General features: G+C 37.9%; 2 protein-coding genes across 2 annotated transcripts; both read right to left on the reverse strand.

Annotated features, from left to right (window-relative positions):
- Positions 1-6,493: 6,493 nt before the first annotated feature.
- nucb1 (nucleobindin 1) lies at positions 6,494-13,372 on the reverse strand. The gene is made up of 13 exons (XM_062438399.1): positions 13,288-13,372; positions 11,598-11,724; positions 11,363-11,470; positions 11,114-11,246; positions 9,957-10,060; positions 9,522-9,707; positions 9,338-9,428; positions 9,178-9,236; positions 8,886-8,978; positions 8,703-8,792; positions 7,537-7,707; positions 7,034-7,151; positions 6,494-6,927 (listed from the first exon to the last, which is right to left on the reverse strand). The coding sequence occupies exons 2-13, from the start codon at positions 11,718-11,720 to the stop codon at positions 6,842-6,844; spliced, it is 1,362 nt and encodes a 453-aa protein (XP_062294383.1). The 5' UTR covers positions 11,721-11,724; positions 13,288-13,372; the 3' UTR covers positions 6,494-6,841.
- A 1,403-nt stretch (positions 13,373-14,775) lies between these two features.
- On the reverse strand, positions 14,776-17,527 carry ccndx (cyclin Dx). The gene is made up of 4 exons (XM_062438474.1): positions 17,285-17,527; positions 16,967-17,182; positions 15,685-16,008; positions 14,776-14,925 (listed from the first exon to the last, which is right to left on the reverse strand). Exons 1-4 carry the CDS (start codon positions 17,525-17,527, stop codon positions 14,776-14,778), a joined length of 933 nt encoding a protein of 310 aa, XP_062294458.1.
- Positions 17,528-22,189: the final 4,662 nt, after the last annotated feature.

Genomic DNA, 22,189 nt, shown 5'->3' on the forward strand with positions numbered 1-22,189 from the left:
CTTCTTCCATCATTCCTCCCTCCCCCCTTTCCTTCCTTCTTCCTTCCTTCCTTCCTCCTTCCTTCCTTCCTTCCTTCCTTCCTTCCTTCCTTCCTTCCTTCTTCCATCATTCTTTCCTTCCTTCCATCTTCCCTTCATTCTTTCCCTCCTTCCTTCTTTCCTTTCCTTTCCTTCCTTCCTTCCTTCCGCCCTCCTTTCCTTCCTTCTTCCATCATTCCTCCCTCCCTCCTTTCCTTCCTTCCATCCATCCTTCCTTCCATCCTTCCTTCATTCCATCTTTCACTCCTTCCTTCCTCCCTCCCTCCTTTCCTTCCTTCCTTCCTTCCTTCCTTCATTCCATCCTTCCTTCCTTCCATCCTTCCATCCATCCTTCTACCTTCCTTCCCTCCTTGACTCGAGGACAACAGGAGGGTTAAAGAGTGAAACATTTAGTTATATCCAAGTAATATCCAACGATAGAAGAACATAAACAACCAATTTCAAATAGTTTCCAAAGTCGTATTTTCAAACCTTCATTTCTTCAACACAATTAATGAATCACAGACTAAATATACACTGTAAAATACTGGATAAAGAATGAAAATACTAATTAAATAGATAATTGTAGGTCCTTTTCCAGGCTGGTGTAATAACAGAATCAGACTCACCTGCATGTTCGGCCAAATATCTAAAAAAACAACCTTCCTCTTGTTTAATTTACTGCATCTGATCTGTTTTGTGTATATTTTGGTAATTTATTGTACTTCTATGCTGATATTTGGGTCAATGACATATAAGGATTTTCAACAACTCAATTTTAGAATAATAAAAACGAGCATATTTAATGAAGTAGTTCAAACATTCATAATGTTGTGTACCTGAAGATCCATATTATACATTTGAAAGTTATTTTAGTGGGTTTTTCAAGATTAATTGGCACTGGCCTTAAAAAAAGTCATGTGGTGCGACCATGATTCATCTTGAAATATCTTATATAAATAAAAGATCATCATTTACAAAAAATTTTAAAAAATGCAAATACTTTGTTTCCAAACACTTTATATTACTGAAAATGATGTGATGTGAAGCGTGTTAAGTAAATTAATTTATTTCAAAATGAATCATGGTCGCATCACATGACTTTTTTTTAAGGCCAGTGCCAATTAATCTAGAAAAACCCACTAAAATCACTTTCACATTGTAATATGGATCTTCAGGTACACAACAATCTGAATGTTTGAACTACTGCATTAGATATGCTTGTTTTTTATTATTCTACAATTGAGTTGTTGCAAATCCTTATACGTCATTGACCCATTTTGCTATCTCTGTGGACAATTATAGTCATAAAAAGGAGCAAGCATACATCCGCAGTGTGTTTTAGCAAAATCCTTCTATAATAACAATAAAGTCTGTCACTGATTGGACTGATCGGAGCAGCCTGAGAGACGAGTCAGTGAATATGAAGCTCTCCACTTTACTCAATCACAGAATTCTGCATTATCTAAAAACATGTGGGGAAGTCAACGTCTTTTCGATTCATCAGATATTAAAAAGAAAAAAGCCTAAAAGGAGAGCAGAGAGGAACACATAGTCATTTGGCAGCATCGTCCTCAGTAAGGTGAATTACTGAAAGCTCAGCACAACGTCCAAAAGAGGAAGCACATTTACTGAATTACAGCGTCTCGTTGAGGGATTGGGACGAGTCAGATTGGCCACATTTGGTTGGGAGAAGATTCCGGAACTAAAAGTATCAAAATACCTGAAATCTTAAATATCAAAAGCACAATCACTCACAGTGAAGAGCAGCTCTTTTCACTGCTGTTTTATATTGTGAGGACTTTTTTTGAAACCTGTGTGAAACAAGGAAAACTATGATAATAATTTAAGCTCTTATTGTGCATTAAATCAAATCGACCCCGTCTGTTTGCTTGACTTCCTTCCTTCCATCTGTCCTTCCTCCCTCCCTCCTTCTCTCTTTCTTTCCTCCCTTCCTTCTTTCCTTCCTCCATCCCCCTTTCTTCCTTCCTTCTGTCCTTCCTCCCTCCCTCCTTCTCTCTTCCATCTTTCCTTCCTTCCTTCCTTCCTTCTTTACTCCCTCCCTCCTTCTCTCTTTCTTTACTCCCCCTACCGTCCTCCCTTCCTTCTTTCCTTCCTTCCTTCCTCCCTTCCTCTTTTCCTTTCTCCCTTCCTCTTTTCCTTTCTCCCTCCCTCCTACCTTCCTTCCTTCCTTCTTTCCTCCGTCCTTCGTTCTTTCCTTTCCTCCCTTCCTTCCTTCCTCCTTTCCTCCCTCCCTCCTTTCCTTCCTTCTTCCTCCCTTCCATCCTTCCATCCTCCCTTCCATCCTTCCTTCCTCCTTCCCCCCTTCCATCCTTCCTTCCCCCCTCCCTTCCTTCCTTCTTCCTCCCTTCCTTCCCTGACTCTAGGACAACAGGAGGGTTAAACTGTAGATGTTGCACAAAAACGATCATAAAGTGTTGGAAGAATATTCAGATCCTGCACTGAAGTAACATATAAGCAATTTTACTTTGTGGAAATACAAGACATGCATTGAAAATCTTACTGAATATGTACACAAGTATTATCATTATGCAGCAGAAACACCCCTATCAGAGTTATTTTATCATATATTATAGTTTTGGATCATAATTATTGATAATAAACAATGTTTTGAAGTTGTAGCAGGTGGAGGGAGAAGTAACTTTATCTGTGTTGACTGATTTATGCCTGATTAGTTTAATTTATAATGAATAATATTATAAGAACTCATCTCATATTTTGTGGTTAAAAACCTCATTTGCAAAATATCAGATTTAAAAAAAGGAGTAAATAGTGCGATATTTGCTGTATAATAGTAGAAAATGGGGGGAAAACAACCTCAAGTTAAGTATAAGTACTGCAAAGTTGTACTTAAGTACAGTACTTGAATTACTTTAAAAGAAAAGTGACTCCTGTGAAATGTAAAGGATATAGAGGAGTTAAAAGTGAAAGATTTGCCTCTGAAATGTAGTACAGTAAAAATATCAAGTAGTTAAAAAAAGAGAAAAAAATAAAAAACGAAGTTAAATATAACAATACAATAATTCTTTCAACCTCTTGTAGAGAAAAAGTAAAATACTGCTAATTCCTTTGTAATGTGGTGGATATAGCAGAGTACAAAATACAAAATTTGCCTCTGAAACATAGCACAGTATAAAGTAATATAAGTATAAAGTAAATAAGTTATAAGTATAAAGAAGTTTAAAGAAAATTTGAAAAAGTTCTGCAACCCGTACTTGAGTAAATGTTTTTACTTTTAACCACTTGAAAGAAAAAAAAGTGTAATTAATTTAAAATAATGTGGAGTAAATATATAAAATATATACAGTAATACTATTTCTTAGTAGCGATACCTTTGAACACTGTGCACACACTGCACATCACACTGCCTCCTCCTCTTCCTCCTCCTCCTCTTCCTCTTCCTCCTCCTCCTCCTCCTCCTCCTCTTCCTCTTCACAGTCACTCTGACAGCGTGCTGACAGCTTCAGCGTCTCCTCTGCTCAACAACAGCTGGATGAAATGTCGGAGCTCCTGGTGAAGATGAAGCTCAAACACAAACACACACACACACACACACACACACACACACACACACACACACACACACACACACACACACACACACACACACACACACACACACACACACACACACACACACACACACCACACCACACCACACCACACCACACCACACCACACCACACCACACCACACCACACCACACCACACCACACCACACAACACAACACAACACAACACAACACCACACCACACAACACAACACAACACAACACAACACAACACAACACAACACACACCTGATACTGATCCCACAGAGACCTGAATCATCGGGGACATTTAGCATCTATAAATAAACACATAAACAAATACATGTAAGAAGGAAGATATAAAAACATGGCTGGTGATGCTTGAAATCACTTTATTTAAGTATTTATTGGTTAAACTGAAGGTTTCATAGTATTTTAGTCCCAATTTTTGAGTTTTTGATAAAAGTATTGCGTGATACAAACAAGAATTGGTCATTATTGAGGTTATTGGCTGTAGTTTTTTTGAAAGACTGCAGCTTTAGTCCAGCATTCAAAGTCTCATTTAAAGTTGAATTTCAGCTTATAAAAAGTAGTTTAAACTACTAATTTTCATCTCAGTTCTAATCAGTGAGTATCTAAATAGATCTACTGTCTTACTCTCATTAGCTTTGGCACTAAAATGTTGTAATAATATATCAGCAAACTGTTAATATCCTCCAGTATCAGCATTATTGATATCTTCCACTATTGTTTTTCATTTATTCTGGCCTTCAGTCCAAAAGGGAAATGAAATAATCCACAATGTTTTTTTTACCTATACTCAATAAGGAAGATTTATCTAGGTTAGAAATAGAAGAACAGACATTTTCTCAGTAGCATTTCTCTTCTCTGTTGGTAAAGTTGCATCCTAATAAACACCTCCTCCTCCTCCTGCATGATCCTGACAGCTGCCTTAAGACGGCTTCATTTGGCCGATGTGACGGAGGTGACTGACAGCAGACAGCTGCATGGACACACCAGGAGAGGAGGAGGAGGGGGGGGGGTGTAGTATGCGGGGGTCACGAGGGGTCAGTAGGTTAGAGGAATGCTGATAGGAATGTCCCTGAGCGGCGGCCAGGGGAGCATCTCGTTCAGCGGTACAACAACAAGGATCAGCAGCTCCCCGGGGAGCCGTGACAGTGAACAACAGGCTCCGAGTCTGCAGAGACACACGGAGACCCAGAGGAGGGAGACCCAGAGGAGGGAGACGAGGCCGGCTGAGACCCCCAGGCTGTTACACTATACACACTACTAGGATTTCTTTTTGTTTGATTTGTTGTGCCAGAAAAAAAAACGGCTCAAAATTACATTAAAACATATTTTTACTACAATAATAATCTTTTAATTTAAGTTAGCAGATCTGTGAAATCACTCCTACATGCAAAAGTGAGATAATTTAATAATATGCTCAACGAAAGTCATATTTTATCAAATTTTTCTATCTTTTAATGCCTCAATCTGATATTTAAGTTGTAGTTACAGGTTTTTACACTTACACCCCTCCTCCTCCTAATTAATCTCCATATATACCAAACATCTGAACTTCTAATCTAGATTTCATTCATATAAACCTCAGCAGTCATTAATAAATATGTTGTTATTCCTTAAAGGTGCACCATGTAGGATTTAGTGGCATCTAGTTGTGAAGCTGCAGATTGCAACCAACTGAATACATCCCCCCCCCCCCCCCCCCCTCTCTCTCTTCCCAAGCGTGTAGGAGAATCTACGGCGGCTGCAAAGCTTGTGAGGCCGTCTCTAGTTTGTCCCTCCTAGGCTACTGTAGAAACATAGCTGTGCAACATATACAAGGACCTGCTCTCTATTGGCGCTTTTCCACTACACATTTCCAGCACGACTCGGCTCGCCTCGACCTTTTCCATTACAAAAAAAGTACCTACTCAACGTGGGCGGGGTCGTCATAGCACGGCTCCGCGAAACTGCCGTGACTTCGTTTTATACGCGACACAAAACACATAAACAATGGACATTGAGGCAGTGGTGTACTTGCTGCTGTATGAGGCTTTCTGTCACACACAAAGCAAGAAAATTGAGCTGTATGGCTGTAACTATGGTAACGCCGTATAACTGTAACTATGGTTGTAACGCTGCTGCTGGTATTTAAAAATGCCGGACGGCTCATGACTCCAGCAACAACTCTTCTGACCAATCAGCGGCCAGCAGTGTGTCGACGTCACATTTTAGTACCGGCTCGGCTCGCTTGGAACCTCACCAGAGCAGGTACTAAAAAAGTACCAGGTACCAGCTACTTTCCCTAGTGGAAACGCAAAAAGAACCGAGGCGAGTCGAGCTGGAACTGTGTAGTGGAAAAGCGCCATAAGTAGATATAAAGAGATCATTTTAAGTTAATGAAAACACAATGATGCTTATTTTCAGGTGATTATACACTAATTAAAACATACTTACAATATATTCCATTTCTGCCAAGTCTGCTCTGCTAGATGCTGCTAAACTCTACAGACTGCTCCTTTAATGAAGCTTTCAGAGAGCAGAGAGGTCTTCTTCAGGTTTTACGCTATTTTTTTATGGAGGAAAACATATTCACAGACTACATTATGGTCCTATGCAGCTATAATGACTTTAATTACATTTTACTGAACATGAAGAATACATAAACATTTTGCCACAGTATTAAAAAAAAGGATATAAGTAATAAAAAAAATGTATATTGTGGGTCATTTTGGGAAAAGTTGACAAAAAAAGGATGTTTGCTGCATTTTTACTGATCTCAAATATAAAAATTAATCAAATCTCTAAAAGCAAATCTTGTATTTCTTTTTTAAATTGAGTTTCTGACATCGTGTGTATGTGTGGTTTAACAAACATGAACTTACTATTGAAAAAAAAAATCACATTTAACAAGTTCATAGGTTTTAAATTAACAATTTATTGGAAGATGTTTGAATGATTTTACAGTGGAGACCGCTGCATGAATAAAAACTTCACTGAAACTGAAGATTTTCTGAAGACACACGTATAAACACACACGTTGATATCGGGTGTTCGGAGACCTTCAATCGACTGTAGACCACAGAGATGAACACACTGCACAATATAAGTCATGATAAAAAGCCAGCCTGTCTGGATTTATACATACAGTTCACATAATTCAGTTTGCAGAACCCATCTAGAGATCTGTGTCAGTGCAAATCATGTGTGTAAGTGTGTGTGTGTGTGTGTGTGTGTGTGTGTTAAGGCTGCTGGAGCGTGCTGCGTTAAGTGTGTATGGGCAGATTCTGTGGAGGCTCCGCAGGCATATTATTGGGAGCTTCAGCAGCATGTTCAACTGGAGCTTTTGCCTCTGTGAGAGAGAAGAGGAAGAGGAAGATGATGATGATGATTCACTTACTGGAAACCATTACAGCATCAGTTCAACCAGACGATACTGGAAGTGTTAAAGCGTTTACCTTTATCTTCTACTTTGGGTGCCTCTGGTTGAAACTGTAGTTCTCCGTTAGGACCTGCAGGAGGCTGCACGTCTGGTGCCTGCTGCTCCTTCTGCCTCTGTGACATCTCTAAAACCGCCTGAAATGTGAAGACAAGTGATGAATAAGGTCCTATAATTAATAATAATGATACTAATAACTTTATTTATAGAGCACTTTTCAAAATCTGAGGTAAATAGTGCTTCACAAGGTGGAAAAATACACACATTTTATAATAATTATGATTTATAACAGAGCAAATAAAACCAATTTGATAAGTAAAAAGTAGGGAAAAAGCAAGATTATTTAAAAGGAGATAAAAGCAATTCAAGGAAAATTTAAACTCAAATAAAATCAGGAAAGTCTCTCCGATAAAAGTGATTCAGCCAGCCTGATTATCTCAGTTCTTATGATCCACATTTAAAGACTTCTTAGTTCAGTTTTGGATCATATGAAGCAGTAACGGAGGCGCTGGGACAGTTTACCTGCTGGTACTCTCTCCTCTGGGCCTCCAGGGCTTTGCCTCTCTCCTTCAGCAACTCCTGCTCCTGACGAAGAGTCTCGGCCTTCCTCTTCAGCTCCTCCTCTTTGTCTCTGAGTTCGGCCTCAAACCGCTGCAGCTCTTCCTCTGAGTAGACCGGCATGGTGTCCAGAGTCTGGAGAGACGACGAGGGGGGGGGGGGGGGGTTATATATAGTAAGTTATCTGTTAATATTGAATTATATTACTTGTATCTCTATTGCACAATGCTATATTATGCTGCTATTATTATGCTTCTATATGATTATATTATATGCTATTTTACAGTATTCTCTTCTATTTCTATTATACAGTAAATACTTGAACAGTGTTGTATTATGACTGAACAGGTTGTGTATATTACATAGAGATACGTATATGTATATATATGTATAACAACCTTTCAATTACCATCATTATATTTATTGTATTTAATATTTAGACATGCATCTATATATGTATGCTATAGATTGTTGCCATATCATGGACTGAGTAGTTCACACTTTACTTATTTTTGCACAAATATAAATAAACAAATCACTTCACAGTCTAAAGTATTGTAATGTATATATTGTAAATCTATCTGTGATATGTCTGAGGCTTGTTTCAACAGTGTGGATGATTCCTTATCTTTATAAAAATGCACTTATGGTATTTGTAATATCCTTCCACTGCTGGTGTTTCTTATCTTAAAGACTGACTGGATGTTTTTCCTCATCCTCAAAGCCTCTTCATACTCATGCACATGTTTTCTCACCTATTTCTTTAGCCTCTGTCTCCATTCCTGCATCTTTTCTTAGCATTAAAGGGGAAATCTACACTCACTGTTTAACATGCAATGATGCTACACTGCCTGCTCCTTATTACACACTGTAGCATCGGATAGCTTTGACAACATATTACCACAAACTCATGTAGAAGTCAGTCCTGATGTGCACACACCTGTATTAAACTAAACATATTATGATACTGCAGCAGCTCCAAGTGTGTGCTCTGATGATGGAGGGAACAGCGTTATCCCCGTTAAACCTCACCACCCACATTTTCCCAGCTCGTTTTGGGATTTGAACCACAGACCCTCCGCTCGCTCGCCCACTTCCCCCAACCTTCAGGCCACCTCTGAACTCTTTACCTCCCACTCTCTGGGATTATTGAACTCCCTCTTCTCTGTGGATTTGAGGAACTCCTCCAGGCTGACGAGACGGTCTTTATTTGTATCCACCTTTTAAAAAAAACACAGAAAGCAGTTAAAGAAATGTAGATTTAAAAAAAGAGAAGAAGATGAAAACAAGAGCAGAAACTGATTAAGACTCACATTCTTCATCACATGCTCCCTCATCCTCAGCCTCTCTTCCTCCATCTCCATCATATCATCTTCCTCGTTCTTTGGATCGTAGACTTTCTCCAGCTGGAGGAGGGAAATGAACAGATGTTGCTGTCAGGTTACACGTTTTAACTCGTCTGAAAGTGTGCTGGAGCTCAGAAAAAAAGGCCCAACAGCTGGATATTTCAAAAAGATAATCATCCATTTTTCACATCATGTTATACGGTTGGAAGAGCTTTCATGAACCCGACTGATGAAGCCATGATGTAGTGAAGGATTTTACCTCTTTAGTGAAGAGAGCCTCCAATTCCTGCTCATCTAAAACACTGTCTTCATTCGTATCTAAAACAGGACGAGGAGAAGAAAATTGGGATTATTTTTCATATCAAACTCAGCAGTGGGATATGAGATATAAGGATGAAAAGGGAAGAGGTGTCAGTCACCGTGCAGTTTAAAGAAGGTTTTAGGGTTGAACTCTTGAGGATCCAGTCCATCGGTCTCCTCCCAGACTTCCCGCAGCTGAGCGACACTTCCCTGAGTAGCAGAAAGAGGAGAAAGATGTAAAAGAGTTTGATTCATTTCCCACAAAAAAAACCCAAAAATCTACATGGATGCATTTGTGATTACCGGAGCGTTGACTTTGGGGTGCTGGCGGTGTTTATCCTTCAGCTCCTGCAATCTCTTCTCCTCTTTCTCTCTCTTCTCCTGGTCCAGGCCCTTCAGGTACTCCCGTCTCTCGTGCTCCTTCAGCATCTCGTAGCGCTTGAACTCCTCGTGCCTCTCGGCGTCGTAGTTCTCCAGATCCTTGGTGGCCTAAACAAAAAGAGCCAGTGAGACAGACAGAGGACGTCATCTTGAAATCAAAAACACGAGGTCAGATACGAGACAAATCGAGTGTCTGGAACAATCAGCGACATGATTTGCCGTCTTGTTTTGAAATGTAATTGAAGCACCCTTGAGTCACAAATCAGTATAATTATAATCCTGCTGGAATGTTTTTACTTGGACAGAAAGTCTCTTAACTCTCCGGCTTGTCGTTTATCGCCTCCTGCAGGATCTTACCGTGGAGATTAGCAGCTCCAGGTCTTTGGCCTCGAAGGTGTTTTGATTGTGCGGATCCAGATGTTCAAACTGCTTCAGCAGGGAGGCGTGGTCCATCTGCAGGCCTGTGCAGCAGATTAGAAAGTACCGTTAAAGTCCTGCACATCCTCACATCTCTGCATGGAAGATATTTAATAAACAGGAAGTGCAGCTTTCTTTAATTATGATGGAATACTCCACCTAAAGCTATAAGAGATGTGAGCTCTGTGAATGTTTTTAAATGACAGCTGAAAATGTATTTCTTTTAATTAGTGTCATTCTAACTTATTTTTTAATAAATGTCTCATTTTACTTTTATCTGTAGGTTTCCTTTTGTTTTATTTTATTGTATTTTTCTCTTTAATGTACTTTGAGCTACATCCCCTGTATGAAAGGTGCTCTATAAATAAAGTTTTTTTTATTTTTATTAATACCAACAATTTCTCATTTCTGTCCAGGTGTATATTTTACAACAGCAAAAATTTTAAAAGTTTAAAAAATGTATTTATTCATTTGGACATATTGTATTTTCTTCTGCTCTTTTTGTGGCAAATTATAATTCGCATCCATGAACATAAACTAAATATAAAATATGACAAAACTTCTCCTATTTTGTACACATGATACCTCAATACTTGTATATGTTGATGAAAGAGCTTTTCTCATTTACACACCGAACATGAGCACATTTTTAAAATCTATTTTTGTATTTAAGTGTATATAAATGTATGTAAAGGTATTTAATGTACATAAATGTGTGGAGTATCCAACCTGTTTGTCATATCTTACTTTTTTTTCTTCCTTTTTGGGTTTAATTTAAAACTTATATTATAAATTGTCTTTATCATGAATTTTAAATTTGGAAGCAGCTACAGATAAGAAATTAGTTTTGAAAAGATAAAAGTATATAAAAAAAGGAATTTGACAATGTATATAGTAGAACATATATATTCTATAGTAAATTATTAAAACTATGAATGACAAGATAAGACTAGTTTTAAAAAGATCTGTTTGTCATCTGTATGCTTTTCTCTATCACAGCACTGTGATGACATCATTTTCCTCATATTCTCCTAAATCTACAGTTGATAAAAAGACTCAGCATCTCTCAGCATCTCTGTCACGCTGAGTCGACTCACTCTGTGTGTTGGTGCTGTCCAGTTTGGCCTTCAGCAGCATCCTGAGGCGAGAGACTTCCTGCCGCTTCAGCTCATCCAGGCGAGTGCGGACGTTGTGGCTGACCAGGTCCAACTCTTTACTGAGGCGACCGTTCTGACGGAGGACACGAGAACATCCAGGTGAGATGAACATGATAAATATCAGATCATCTAAAAGGTAAGCTGTAAGAATGAGAGAGAAGAGAGAGAGGAAGAGGAAGAGATGCTAACCTTTATGTCTTCTGTGTTTGCCGTCTGTAGTTTCTCTCTGAAATGAGGGTCGGTCTCCAAAACCTCAATCACCTCTCGGAGGTATCTGTCGTAGTAAAGGCCGGTGTCCTGAAACAGGTTTGTTGTAAAGGACAGGTTACTCACAACGAAATGAATCCTGACCAAATCCCATTAAAAAAAACATCTAAACCAATAACAGAACTAAATGGATTATAGATTACTGAGAGAGTATTACCACGCTCTCCTCCGGGACTTCCTCTTTAGCTTCTTGATTGCCTCCATTGCGATCGATAGGCACTGACCAGACGCCGGCAGAGACGGAGAGAAGCAGCAGCAGCCAGCCGGGATTCAAGTTCATCCTCCTTAAAAGATGAACAACAGTCAGATGCAACACGGAGAACGTCTACATGCAAACTATTAAACAATCTTAAAGGACAAGTTCATGATTTTCAATGTCTGTCTTTAAACCAGTAGTCAGGTAAAAGGTTTTCCTTCACTGTAATCATTCCTCCTGTTCATACTGACTGTCAAAAGATCTCCTTCAAATGTGTTTTCAGTGGAAGTGATGGAGGACAGTCATTTAAAGTGAATCTGAAGCTTATATGAGGCTTCAGCAGTCTGAGTTAGTCATATCAAGTGGATATCTGACACATTTACAGTCTTTTTAGCATTAAATTTCCTCTTTGTGTTTCCCTGTTGAGCTGCGGTGGAAGTATAGTAAAGTATAATAAAGAAAACATAGAAGTATTATTGCTTTAAATGACAGACCCCTAGTGGCAGAAAATTAAATATTGTAAGTTTAATCATCTCACCACCCCTCACATTTATCTGCTGACCCTTTGAAGGGGCCCCACCCCTAGGTTGGGAACCACTGGACTAAACTAGCTAACTGTATATAAAGTAGTGTAAACTAGCTCCACCTCCAGCAGCTACAACAGTAACATGCTGCTCTAACACTGATGCTTCACTATTAATAATATAATGATGTCATAATAATAATATATCAGTCAGAGGACCAAACCACTACTTTTACTGTAATACTGCATACTACATCACTCATAATACTGCAGTACTTTTACTGTAATACTGCATACTACATCGCTCATAATACTGCAGTACTTTTACTGTAATACTGCATACTACATCGCTCATAATACTGCAGTACTTTTACTGTAATACTGCATACTACATCACTCATAATACTGCAATACTTTTACTGTAATACTGCATACTACATCACTCATAATACTGCACTACTTTTACTGTAATACTGCATACTACATCACTCATAATACTGCAATACTTTTACTGTAATACTGCATACTACATCACTCATAATACTGCAATACTTTTACTGTAATACTGCATACTACATCACTCATAATACTGCAGTACTTTTACTGTAATACTGCATACTACATCACTATACTACTGCAGTACTTTTACTGTAATACTGCATACTACATCACTAATAATACTGATGTACTTTTACTGCAGTAGGATATATGATATCATGATTACAGCATGTTTTAAAGGATTATTAGGAGCTATATGAGCTATTTTTTTGTGTCTCTATCTTAAAGATCAACACGGATGCTGATCCGGGATGAGGAGGATTCAACACAAAACTGATATTTCCGTGCCTGTAAAGACATGAGAAGTCAGGTCTAGAGTATGTATGACTTAATGTTTGGTTTTTTTAACAACATTATAATCATTTTTCACCTTCAAACGCTATATTACAGCTGACATAGCAGTTTGTGTTAACCCATTACTGCAGCTTTAAGCTATTGAAACATCTAGCACAGCTCCTTCCTCTCATGATCTTACCTGGAAATGGGCTTTTGAACGCAACATTTAAGCACAATGAAAAGTACAATGAGATAAAACCCAAAATATATGTGTTTAAATGTGTCGTCTCTTACCACAGGAGTGTTTCTAGTATCTGATCCGATGCTAAAAACAAAAAAAAAGCACGATCAGTCTGTGGCAGCGTCGGATTAAAATGACGTCACGTGAATGCAGCAGTGGTTCGCCGTGATGCATTTAAGGACAGTGGGAAATTATAAAGATACCTGATGTTTGGGAATAATAGGCGATGGGATGATTAGAGAGTTGTTGAGTTGTGATACTGAAATTAAAGTCAACTAATGATGGGACATTATATTTATTATAAGTTAAAACTTCTAATATTTTCGGCTGATTCAAGTTTTTCATTGTTTTTGTACAAGGAGAAAAACAAGCAAACAAACAAAAGTTGCTAAGAAAACAAAAGAATAAAGACGAAAATGTTTTTTTTCTTTTCCTTGTGTCCATTTAGCAGGTTATAATAATAATAATAATAATAATAATAATAATAATAATAATAATAATAATAATAATAATAATAATAATAATAATATGTCCTTTCATTTTTAGTCGATTTTATTTATTCTATGTTTTGGCTACTTTTACAATGAACTTTTTTTTTTTTTTTTACTATTTTACTATAATTAATAATTGTTTTATCTTCCATATTATTTTAAATTAATGTTTTTCTTTTTGTTTTTGTTTGTTTTGTTTCTTTTTAACCTTGTTTTATGTTCCTTTTACGCCATTCTAATGTTAAGCACTTCTTCTTATTATTATTATTATTATTAGTAGTAGTAGTAGTCGTAGTACAGTAGTAGTAGTAGTAAATAAACATTACATAATACACAACTAAAAGCACTATACATTTAAAGTACTAGATCAAAATACTCATATTGGTCCCACTAAATTAGATCAATTGTAAAAGCTCAGAATTACAAGCCTGTGAATAGTCTTTAAAGGCAGCATCGTCCCTTCAGAATAAAACATAAACAACACAAAATATATATGTACAAAAGTTTTTAATTGCTTTGAAAAATAGATTTTTGTTGTATATTCAATTCGGCACACAAACACAAAATTATGGCAAATTGAAATAAATTAACATCAAAAGAGACAAAAAATTGCACATGATAATAATAATAATAATAATAATAATAATAATAATAATATAACAACAACAACAACAACAATAATAACAATAATAATAATAATAACAATAATAATAATAACAACAATAATAATAATAATAAATAAAAGGTATAAATATTATGTATAAAAATGTCAAAATAACACCTAGGCCTAAAAATAAAATTAAGTGGAATAGATAATAAAATATGGCACATGGAAAAAAACACATAAATGCAAAAAATATTCATAAATAAATAAGATAAAAAATAAATTAACAGTCATTCAATAAAGTAATTTTCAAAATATAAAAGTTATAAAATGTCAGGGCATTTTTTCTCGAGGTCATAATCAATTTATATCAGTTTGACTGATGAACTTAAAAGGTTTTTTTTTGATTGATTCACACTTTCAGTGTAACAGCTGATTCAGTGTGTTTAGAAATCAATCTCTCTCATGTCGGTGGGAGTCCCGGACCTTTCGTTTTCCACCTCTTCTCCTTTCTCCATGGGCCCCTGCTGAAGCCCACTCCTCAGCCGCTGTTGGAGGGCATACTCGATCATCTCGCTGTAGCACTGCAGCACCGCCTGAGATTCAGAGAGAAAATCATTGTAATGATGGATGCATGATTCTTTCAACATTTGGCATGACTGTAAAGCAAAGAGGTTCCTTAAAACAAGTGTTGGGGAGTAACTAGTTACATGTAACGGCATTACATAATTTAATTTACCATATAAATAAATATAACTGTGATCTATTATAGTTACTGAGAAAATAATGTGTAATATTGATAATTACAAAGAGGGCTACATCTGAAGTCAGACCTTTAAGATTTTGCTCAGGAGGGTTTTTTCCTCATTTTTTAATATTTAACATGTTACTGAATACATATATTGCTGTTTTTAATTCTTTAAAATCAATATTGTTTAATATTTAGTAAATCAATCTTTATGTGGACCTTATTTGGAGCACATAATGGGCTTAAAGTACCAAGACTTTTGACTTTTTTCATCAAATATCTTTATTTTATATTCCATAATCTACATGAACTAATGAATACATTTCAAATTAGAGATAAATGTTGCTTTATAAGAAATGATCTCCCTTATAAATCATGTCAGTATCCATGAAAAACAGCTGAACTTAGATTTTGATGAGCTTAATGGGAGCACTTACCCTAACAGCTGAAAACATTGGTTAGAAAATTAGAAAAGTAATCAATTGAAATAGTTACATTACTTATTCCATTTCCAAAGCAACCTTCCCAACCCTGGTCTTACTCTGTTTATTTAAAGCTCCCATTTCCTGTCAAAATAAAAGCCTAACTTCATCAAACATACACTCACCAGGTCGGTTTGGCACAGCTCCGCCAGCGCTTCACTCATAACAGACAGCTGAGCGGGGCCCTTGTTGCCCAAACCTCTGAGGGCAGAGTTCAGTGATGCTGCAGCAACAAGTGATGGCGGCGCTCCCAGAAAACGGGAGTCACACACACACATGGCAGCCAGGGTGTCACTGTGTCGCCGCAGGGTGCAGAGCAGCTCCTCAGAGTCACCGCTGTCTACGTCCCCCCACTCCTCCACGAAGGCCAGGAAGTGAGGGAGGAAGTCCTGAGGAGTCACTGCTGCTGTGTCCCACCGCAGGGTGGCGAGGATGACACGCTCCATTTCCTGATGGAGAGGAGAGAGTCAGAAATGCTCCTTTAATATTATCAGTATCTTATAATAGTATATATTGGAATGGATTTAATTGTTTTCTATGTTTTAATAGAGCTTAAATGTTGTTATTTCCTGGTTTTAAAGGCTGCAGGTGATTCTCTGACTGAGTGAAACTAACAATAGATTCCTAAATGTACCCAGAATTTAAGTTCAAAATCAGATGAAAACACCTGTTTTAAATTATTGAGCCAAAACTTCTGATATTTCATGTAGTCAGTGTCATCCATATGCATCACTCCATTTAATATCCCCAATTTATAGACTGAGATTAATCAATTAATCCAAAATAAATGTGACAGAGTGATTATTCATTTATAAAATGTTAGTTGTAGATCCATTTAAATGTGCTGATATCCAGTCGATGGCTTTGATAAGACATGAAAACATCAATAGAGAAGATAGTCAGTATTGTTATTTAATTAGTTTGTCTCTTTTTTAAGACCCTAACTTTGTATGTATGCTAATTTCCCACCACATATGATGACATATAACAATCAGTATCTCTTTTAAATCAATTCTGAAAACCCATTTTTCCTTTGAATTATGTCTTTAAATTGTTTTTTACTGTTATATTGCTTCTCAAAATGCATTTTCATTTTAAGCCTTTTAAAAAAAAAACCTTATTCAGATTGTCTGAATGGTGTATTTTGTGTTTATTTTTCATTTTTGTCCATATAAAGCACTTTGTAATCTCTACTAACATCATAATAAGGGTGTAAAACAAGTTATTCTATATGTAAAATCAAGGTTTAGTTCAGTTTATCTCTTTCACCGTCATTACAAGAAGGATTTAAGTTGATAGTAAGACCCACAAAACTTTAGTAGGATCCTTTACTTCCACTTCTCTACAGCCCTGATTGTATTTAAAGTTTTCTCCCACGTGTCTGTAGATGCTGTGTGACTGACTCACCCTCAGGTCAGACGGCAGGAAGCTGTATTCAGCAGCAGCGCAGAGCGTGTCGGCCGTGACGTTGTCGCACTCTGAGAGCTTGGAGGCGATGAGGATGCATCCGGCGGCCAGGCAGTAAGGTGAGACGGGCAGGGACAGAGAGGCAGACAGGAACCTGTCCATCAGAGAGACAGACAGGGGGAACACTGCCTCATCACAGCCGCACTCACAGCACACCTGAAGAAGAAAAAAACAAAAAAATGGGAAGAAATCAGTGTCACATCTGCTCCAGAACCACGAGGAAAGCTGAGAAACTGGAGCGTGAGAGACTTTTCATACCTCCAGGGCCCATTTGGTGAGCACCTCCCTCCGCTCTGGGTCCTGATGGATGAGGGTGATGTAGAGCATGGAGGGCACGTATCTCTCCTCCACGTGGAGCAGCCTCTGGATCACGCGATGCCCCGACACGGTGGGGTCCCAGGCGGCTCGCAGCTGAGACGGGCCCCTGATGTGGCTCTGGGCCGCTGCCTGGGTCTGACTCTGGTCCTCCTCCACCTCCTCGCACCACAGCGACACAGACATGCCTCTTTCCATCTGTAGCCTGATGAGGAAAATATCAACTAATTTAAGTCCACGTGGGAAAGAAAATATCCCCTTTTGTCACCTTAGTTTGCTTTGAAATCCTTTTTTCTCTTCTTAAAATACTTTTGACCTCCTGTGGTGCTCTGCTGAATATCACACCTCAGCTGTTTATCTGGGTTTTATACCCAGCAGGGAGAGAGAGAGAAAGAGGGGGAGTGGCACAGAGGGAAGGGGAAAAAAAAGGAGTGGAGAAAGAGGCGGAGTACCCGTCGTGAGTGACATAAAATAATAAGAAAGCAACAATACGGTCTTGTGCAACAATTGCTTCAACAGGTGGGGGAGAGGGAGAGAAAAGAAGGGAGAGATGGTGGATGGTGGCAAAGAGAGAGGAGGGGGGGGGGGGGGGGGAGTGAAAGAAGAGCAGACAAGAGAGGGAGTGGCCCGCAGGGACAGGAGCAACAGCTTGTGTTCGACAGTGAAAAGGAGAAGGGAGGAACAAGAAAAGGCTGTGAAGGGTGAGAGAGAGAGAGAGAGAGAGAGAGAGAGAGAGAGAGAGAGAGAGAGAGAGAGAGAGAGAGAGAGAGAGAGAGAGAGAGAGAGAGAGAGAGAGAGGAGGAGAGAGAGAGAGAGAGAGAGAGAGAGAGAGGAGAAGAGGAAAGGTCATCTCCAGACTCTGACAATGGGAATGGATGACAATAGGATGAGGGTGTTTGTTTACAACGTGAGCATGAGAGGAGATACATCACTGCTGAGGAGGAGGAGGAGGTGTTAAAGCCTGCTGCTGCTGCTGCTGCTGGAAATATGAAGTTAAAACTTGGTGGCAGATAAAGTGAAATTCTGATATTTACTTTTAACGTAATTCACCTTTTTATTTAATACATTCATTCAAAGATTATCTCTTAAATACTTCGATAAACAAAGATTTTTAGGGTCCCATAATGTTATAGACCAGTTTGCAACCCTTGTCAGAGCTGAAATCCTTTAAAAAAAAAAAAAGGTATAGTTGAGATATAAGATGAGTTTTAGGGGTTGTGGGATGAAAAATGAAGGGGAAAAATAAATATTTTCCAAATCTGCTGTTTGGTCGTTGAATACTGATACTTTTCGTTTTTAAAGTCAATTCATTCAAATTAAGGGGGAAACAAGTCTTTATAGATGATTAGAAATGATTAGTTGAATGAGTTAAGTTGAAATGAATGAGTTGATTCATTCATTTGTAGATTTACAGACAATGAATCTGAAGTTTTTGATTATTGATTAATAATTTAAACAGTTTTTTAAAGCAAAGAAAGTCCTAAATTTGCTGGTTCCAGCTTCTCAAATGTGACATTTTACAGTGTTTGTTTGTTTTATATGATAGTAAATTAAATATCATTTGATTTTGGGCTGCTTTTTGGACAAAATAAGGCCATGATGGGCGTTTTTTCACTGTTTTCTGATGTTTTATAATGCAAGCAATTAATCAATTAAACAAGCAAATAAACTGTAGAATGTTTAATAAAGAAAATATTCATGAGTTGCAGCTTTTCTCTTTAGTTTGTGTCAAAGGAAGCATGAAAGTTTCAACCAGAGATTTTTGCACCTATTCTGGTTAAAACACTCAATTATTAAGCCAATTATGCTGCATTAATCTTCTATTTCTTATAATAAGTATTTAATTAGTCAGAGAGGGAAGGCGATATATTAATAGAGAGCTTTTTAGCATTTGTTTTCTGTGTTTCTCCATGTTATCAAAGTTCTGGCTCAGAGCAGCACGTCTCTCTTCTCTCGGAGGACTCTTCATTGTCAAAGCAACCTGTGTCCCGTCGGCCTCCCCTCCCAGCGCCTGTGGCAATCTGCTCCTCGTGTTTAAAGAGCAGCGGAGCCACCGGGGAGGGTTGGGCGAGGTATGTGCAACAGACAGTGGAGCCGGGGCAGGTCAATGAGCCGTATTGTCTCCCTTTACAAATCAGTGTCAGACAACAGCTCCTGGCCTTCTGCCTGCTGCCTGCTCCTCACACACTCACGCTGGGGTTGAGACACACTTTTCACACGCTCCCCCGGGGGATATCCTCCGATGGTCACAATGGGGTCGCACTCACCAGTGGAGAATACAGATTGTATTTGACACAGTCATTACAGGTGGCTCTTTTCCACACATTAAGGTTTCGGTGGCAGCTCATGTTTCAAATAGGAGTTAAATAGACGGACGGCCTCGCTGACAGCATGCTCAGATCACTGTGACTTGATTTGAGACGAGCATCAATAATTCATGCTCTGCTCAACTTTTAAGGTGGAAACTGGATTTACTAAGTACGACTTGAACTAGATACAGGTTCACAAACAATGTAAAAGTGTTTATTTTGGAAGAAGATACAAAACAAGGACAAGATATTTGCACAGAACATTATAAAAGAACTACAGTATATTTAATAAAAAGCTCATTGTGAATTTAATTTAAGTTACTTTGCTTCAATTCAAAACAAACATCATTTTATTGGACTGAACTTTTCACATTTAATGAGTTATGAAAGAAGTACTGACATCTTTTACTTGATTAAAAGTAGTAATACAACAATATAAAAATACTCCATTAGTGGTAAAAGTCTTGAATTCAAAATGTGACTTTACTAAAAGTATGGAAGTATTATTACAGTAGTTAAATGTACTTTAATTATCAATATATATTTTTCCATTTAGCTGTACAGTATCAGTATCTGACTCAGGTGTATTATCACGACTATTGCGCAATAACAATATTATTCTTGTTTATACTGTCACCTATTATACCTATTTTTTTTTAATATTTCTTCTGTTGAATTGTCCCTATTTTTAAATGTTTTTGTATATATTTCCTATTGTTTCCTATTGCTATTTTACTTACTTATTATTATTGTGTTTTTGTTGTTTTTTAAAATGTATTGATTACATTTTTTATTGATTATTTCTATTTCAGCTATCCATTTCGCTGCTTGTGAATGTACGAACATCACAGCAAGTTTGTTGTCAATCCAGTTTACAACTTACATAAGTGTGATGAGGAAACTTGAAGCCTCCTGTGAGAATGGACTTTTCAGTTTGAGGTATAAGACATTTTTTAAAATTAGCAATATTTTTCATTTTCATTGATTCTTGATGTTTCAAAGAATTTGAAACTAGATAATTGAACTTTAATGTGAAAGAAACATATCATAAAGTTTGTTTGTATGTCTTAAAACACATCTGGAAGTTGCCTTTAAGTTAAATTAAAGCAAAAGAGCATTAAACATAAGCAACAACTAGCCATAAAAACTGAGAGAATACTTATAGAACCTATAAAATCACCCCACAAATATGCATGTGGAGAAATGTAAGGAGCTAAAAAACAACAACCCCCACTTAAGTCAAGGCTCTAATCTGAAGCACACGAGGGCAGATCTCCAATCCCATCATCTACACCAGATAACAGCTTTTTCTAAGACGCCCGACATAATGACAACATGAAGAGACCATAATCCTCCAGCACTCAGTCGATTGTGGCATTAGTGAGAGAATATGGGGTTTAAAGCTGTCGACAAGGCCCTCACCCATAAAACAAGCTTTGAGAGGAACTGAAAGCAGATTGAGTTTGAATGAAGGACTCAGTAAGTTTGGGTCTGCTAGTCAAGTGAGGTCAGGCTGGGGTTGGATGAAGAGAGGAGGGGAGGATGAAGAGAGGAGGGGAGGAGGATGGGGAGGGTAAAAGAAATAGAGTGACAGACCGTCGGCCTGTTTAAGCACCCTCCTAAATTCATACGTCGCAGCTGTATTCAAACAACATGGATTGAGGGGGAAAGGAACAGCGACCGGCCCAAAGGAGGAGTGCAGCGGGTCCTGAGAAGGAGGTGTGGCTCCTCCGCCCCTCATTTTCCAGCTCATTTCCCGGGACAGTGGAGAACAAGAGGTCCTATTTTCTCCTCGGCCATTCACATCACACACAGACACCTGCTGGCCGCTAAGGGTGTTTGGGGGGGGGGGGGGGGGGGAGGAGAGGCTAGAGGCCAAAGTTTAACCAGTTCACAAGTTAAGACACTGCATAAATAAAACAAACAGTCTTTAATGTTACACTGGGGAAAAAAATACTACAATATGATTCTTTACATGTCAGATTTTTTTCTTTTTTTCCTCCTGTTGTCTTCAGATCAAACTTGAAAAATGTTTTTATATCAGAAATATTGATTTGTTTTGTCTAATTGCCAGAAAATCACATGGGTGGTTCCAGATTACACTATTTGCAAGTATAATCATGATTTATTCATTTATACCTTATGCTGCAGTCAAACCAAACTGGCCAATCACGGTCCACTATTCAACAAGTGTTAGGTGGATTTTTTTTATAATGAGGGAGAAGATGTAATAACTTATCCTTTCAAGCTCATATTAAAGGATAGGTTCAGAATTGTTCTACGTGTGTCTTAAAATATAATAATCAGATGTCTGAATGAACCCTGAAACAGGTTTTTACTGTAATCATTCCTCCTGTTCATAATGAGCATTAAAGAGGAATCTCTCCAAATGTGCGCTAAGTGATGGAGGACAACATCCACAGTCCTGATTATAATTTAGATTATATGAAGATAATATGAGGATGAGTGGATATCTGACACATTTACAGTCTTTTTAGCATCAAATTCCCTCTTTGTGTTTCCTCTGTTGAGCTGTGGT

The sequence above is a fragment of the Scomber scombrus genome, chromosome 18 (assembly GCF_963691925.1).
Source record: "Scomber scombrus chromosome 18, fScoSco1.1, whole genome shotgun sequence".
NCBI classification, from domain to species: domain Eukaryota; kingdom Metazoa; phylum Chordata; class Actinopteri; order Scombriformes; family Scombridae; genus Scomber; species Scomber scombrus.

Excerpts from the sequence above, each read along its gene's own strand:
- ccndx (XM_062438474.1), bottom strand. The coding sequence starts at position 17,527 with ATGTCTGTGTCGCTGTGGTGCGAGGAGGTGGAGGAGGACCAGAGTCAG. Across the intron at positions 16,009-16,966 it reads TCCTGCCGTCTGACCTGAGG|GAAATGGAGCGTGTCATCCT; the intron begins GTGAGTCAGTCA and ends CCTCTCCATCAG. Across the intron at positions 14,926-15,684 it reads AGCTGTGCCAAACCGACCTG|GCGGTGCTGCAGTGCTACAG; the intron begins GTGAGTGTATGT and ends TCTGAATCTCAG.
- nucb1 (XM_062438399.1), bottom strand. The coding sequence starts at position 11,720 with ATGAACTTGAATCCCGGCTGGCTGCTGCTGCTTCTCTCCGTCTCTGCC. Across the intron at positions 9,708-9,956 it reads TGGAGCTGCTAATCTCCACG|GCCACCAAGGATCTGGAGAA; the intron begins GTAAGATCCTGC and ends CTTTTTGTTTAG. Across the intron at positions 8,979-9,177 it reads AGGCTCTCTTCACTAAAGAG|CTGGAGAAAGTCTACGATCC; the intron begins GTAAAATCCTTC and ends TCCCTCCTCCAG.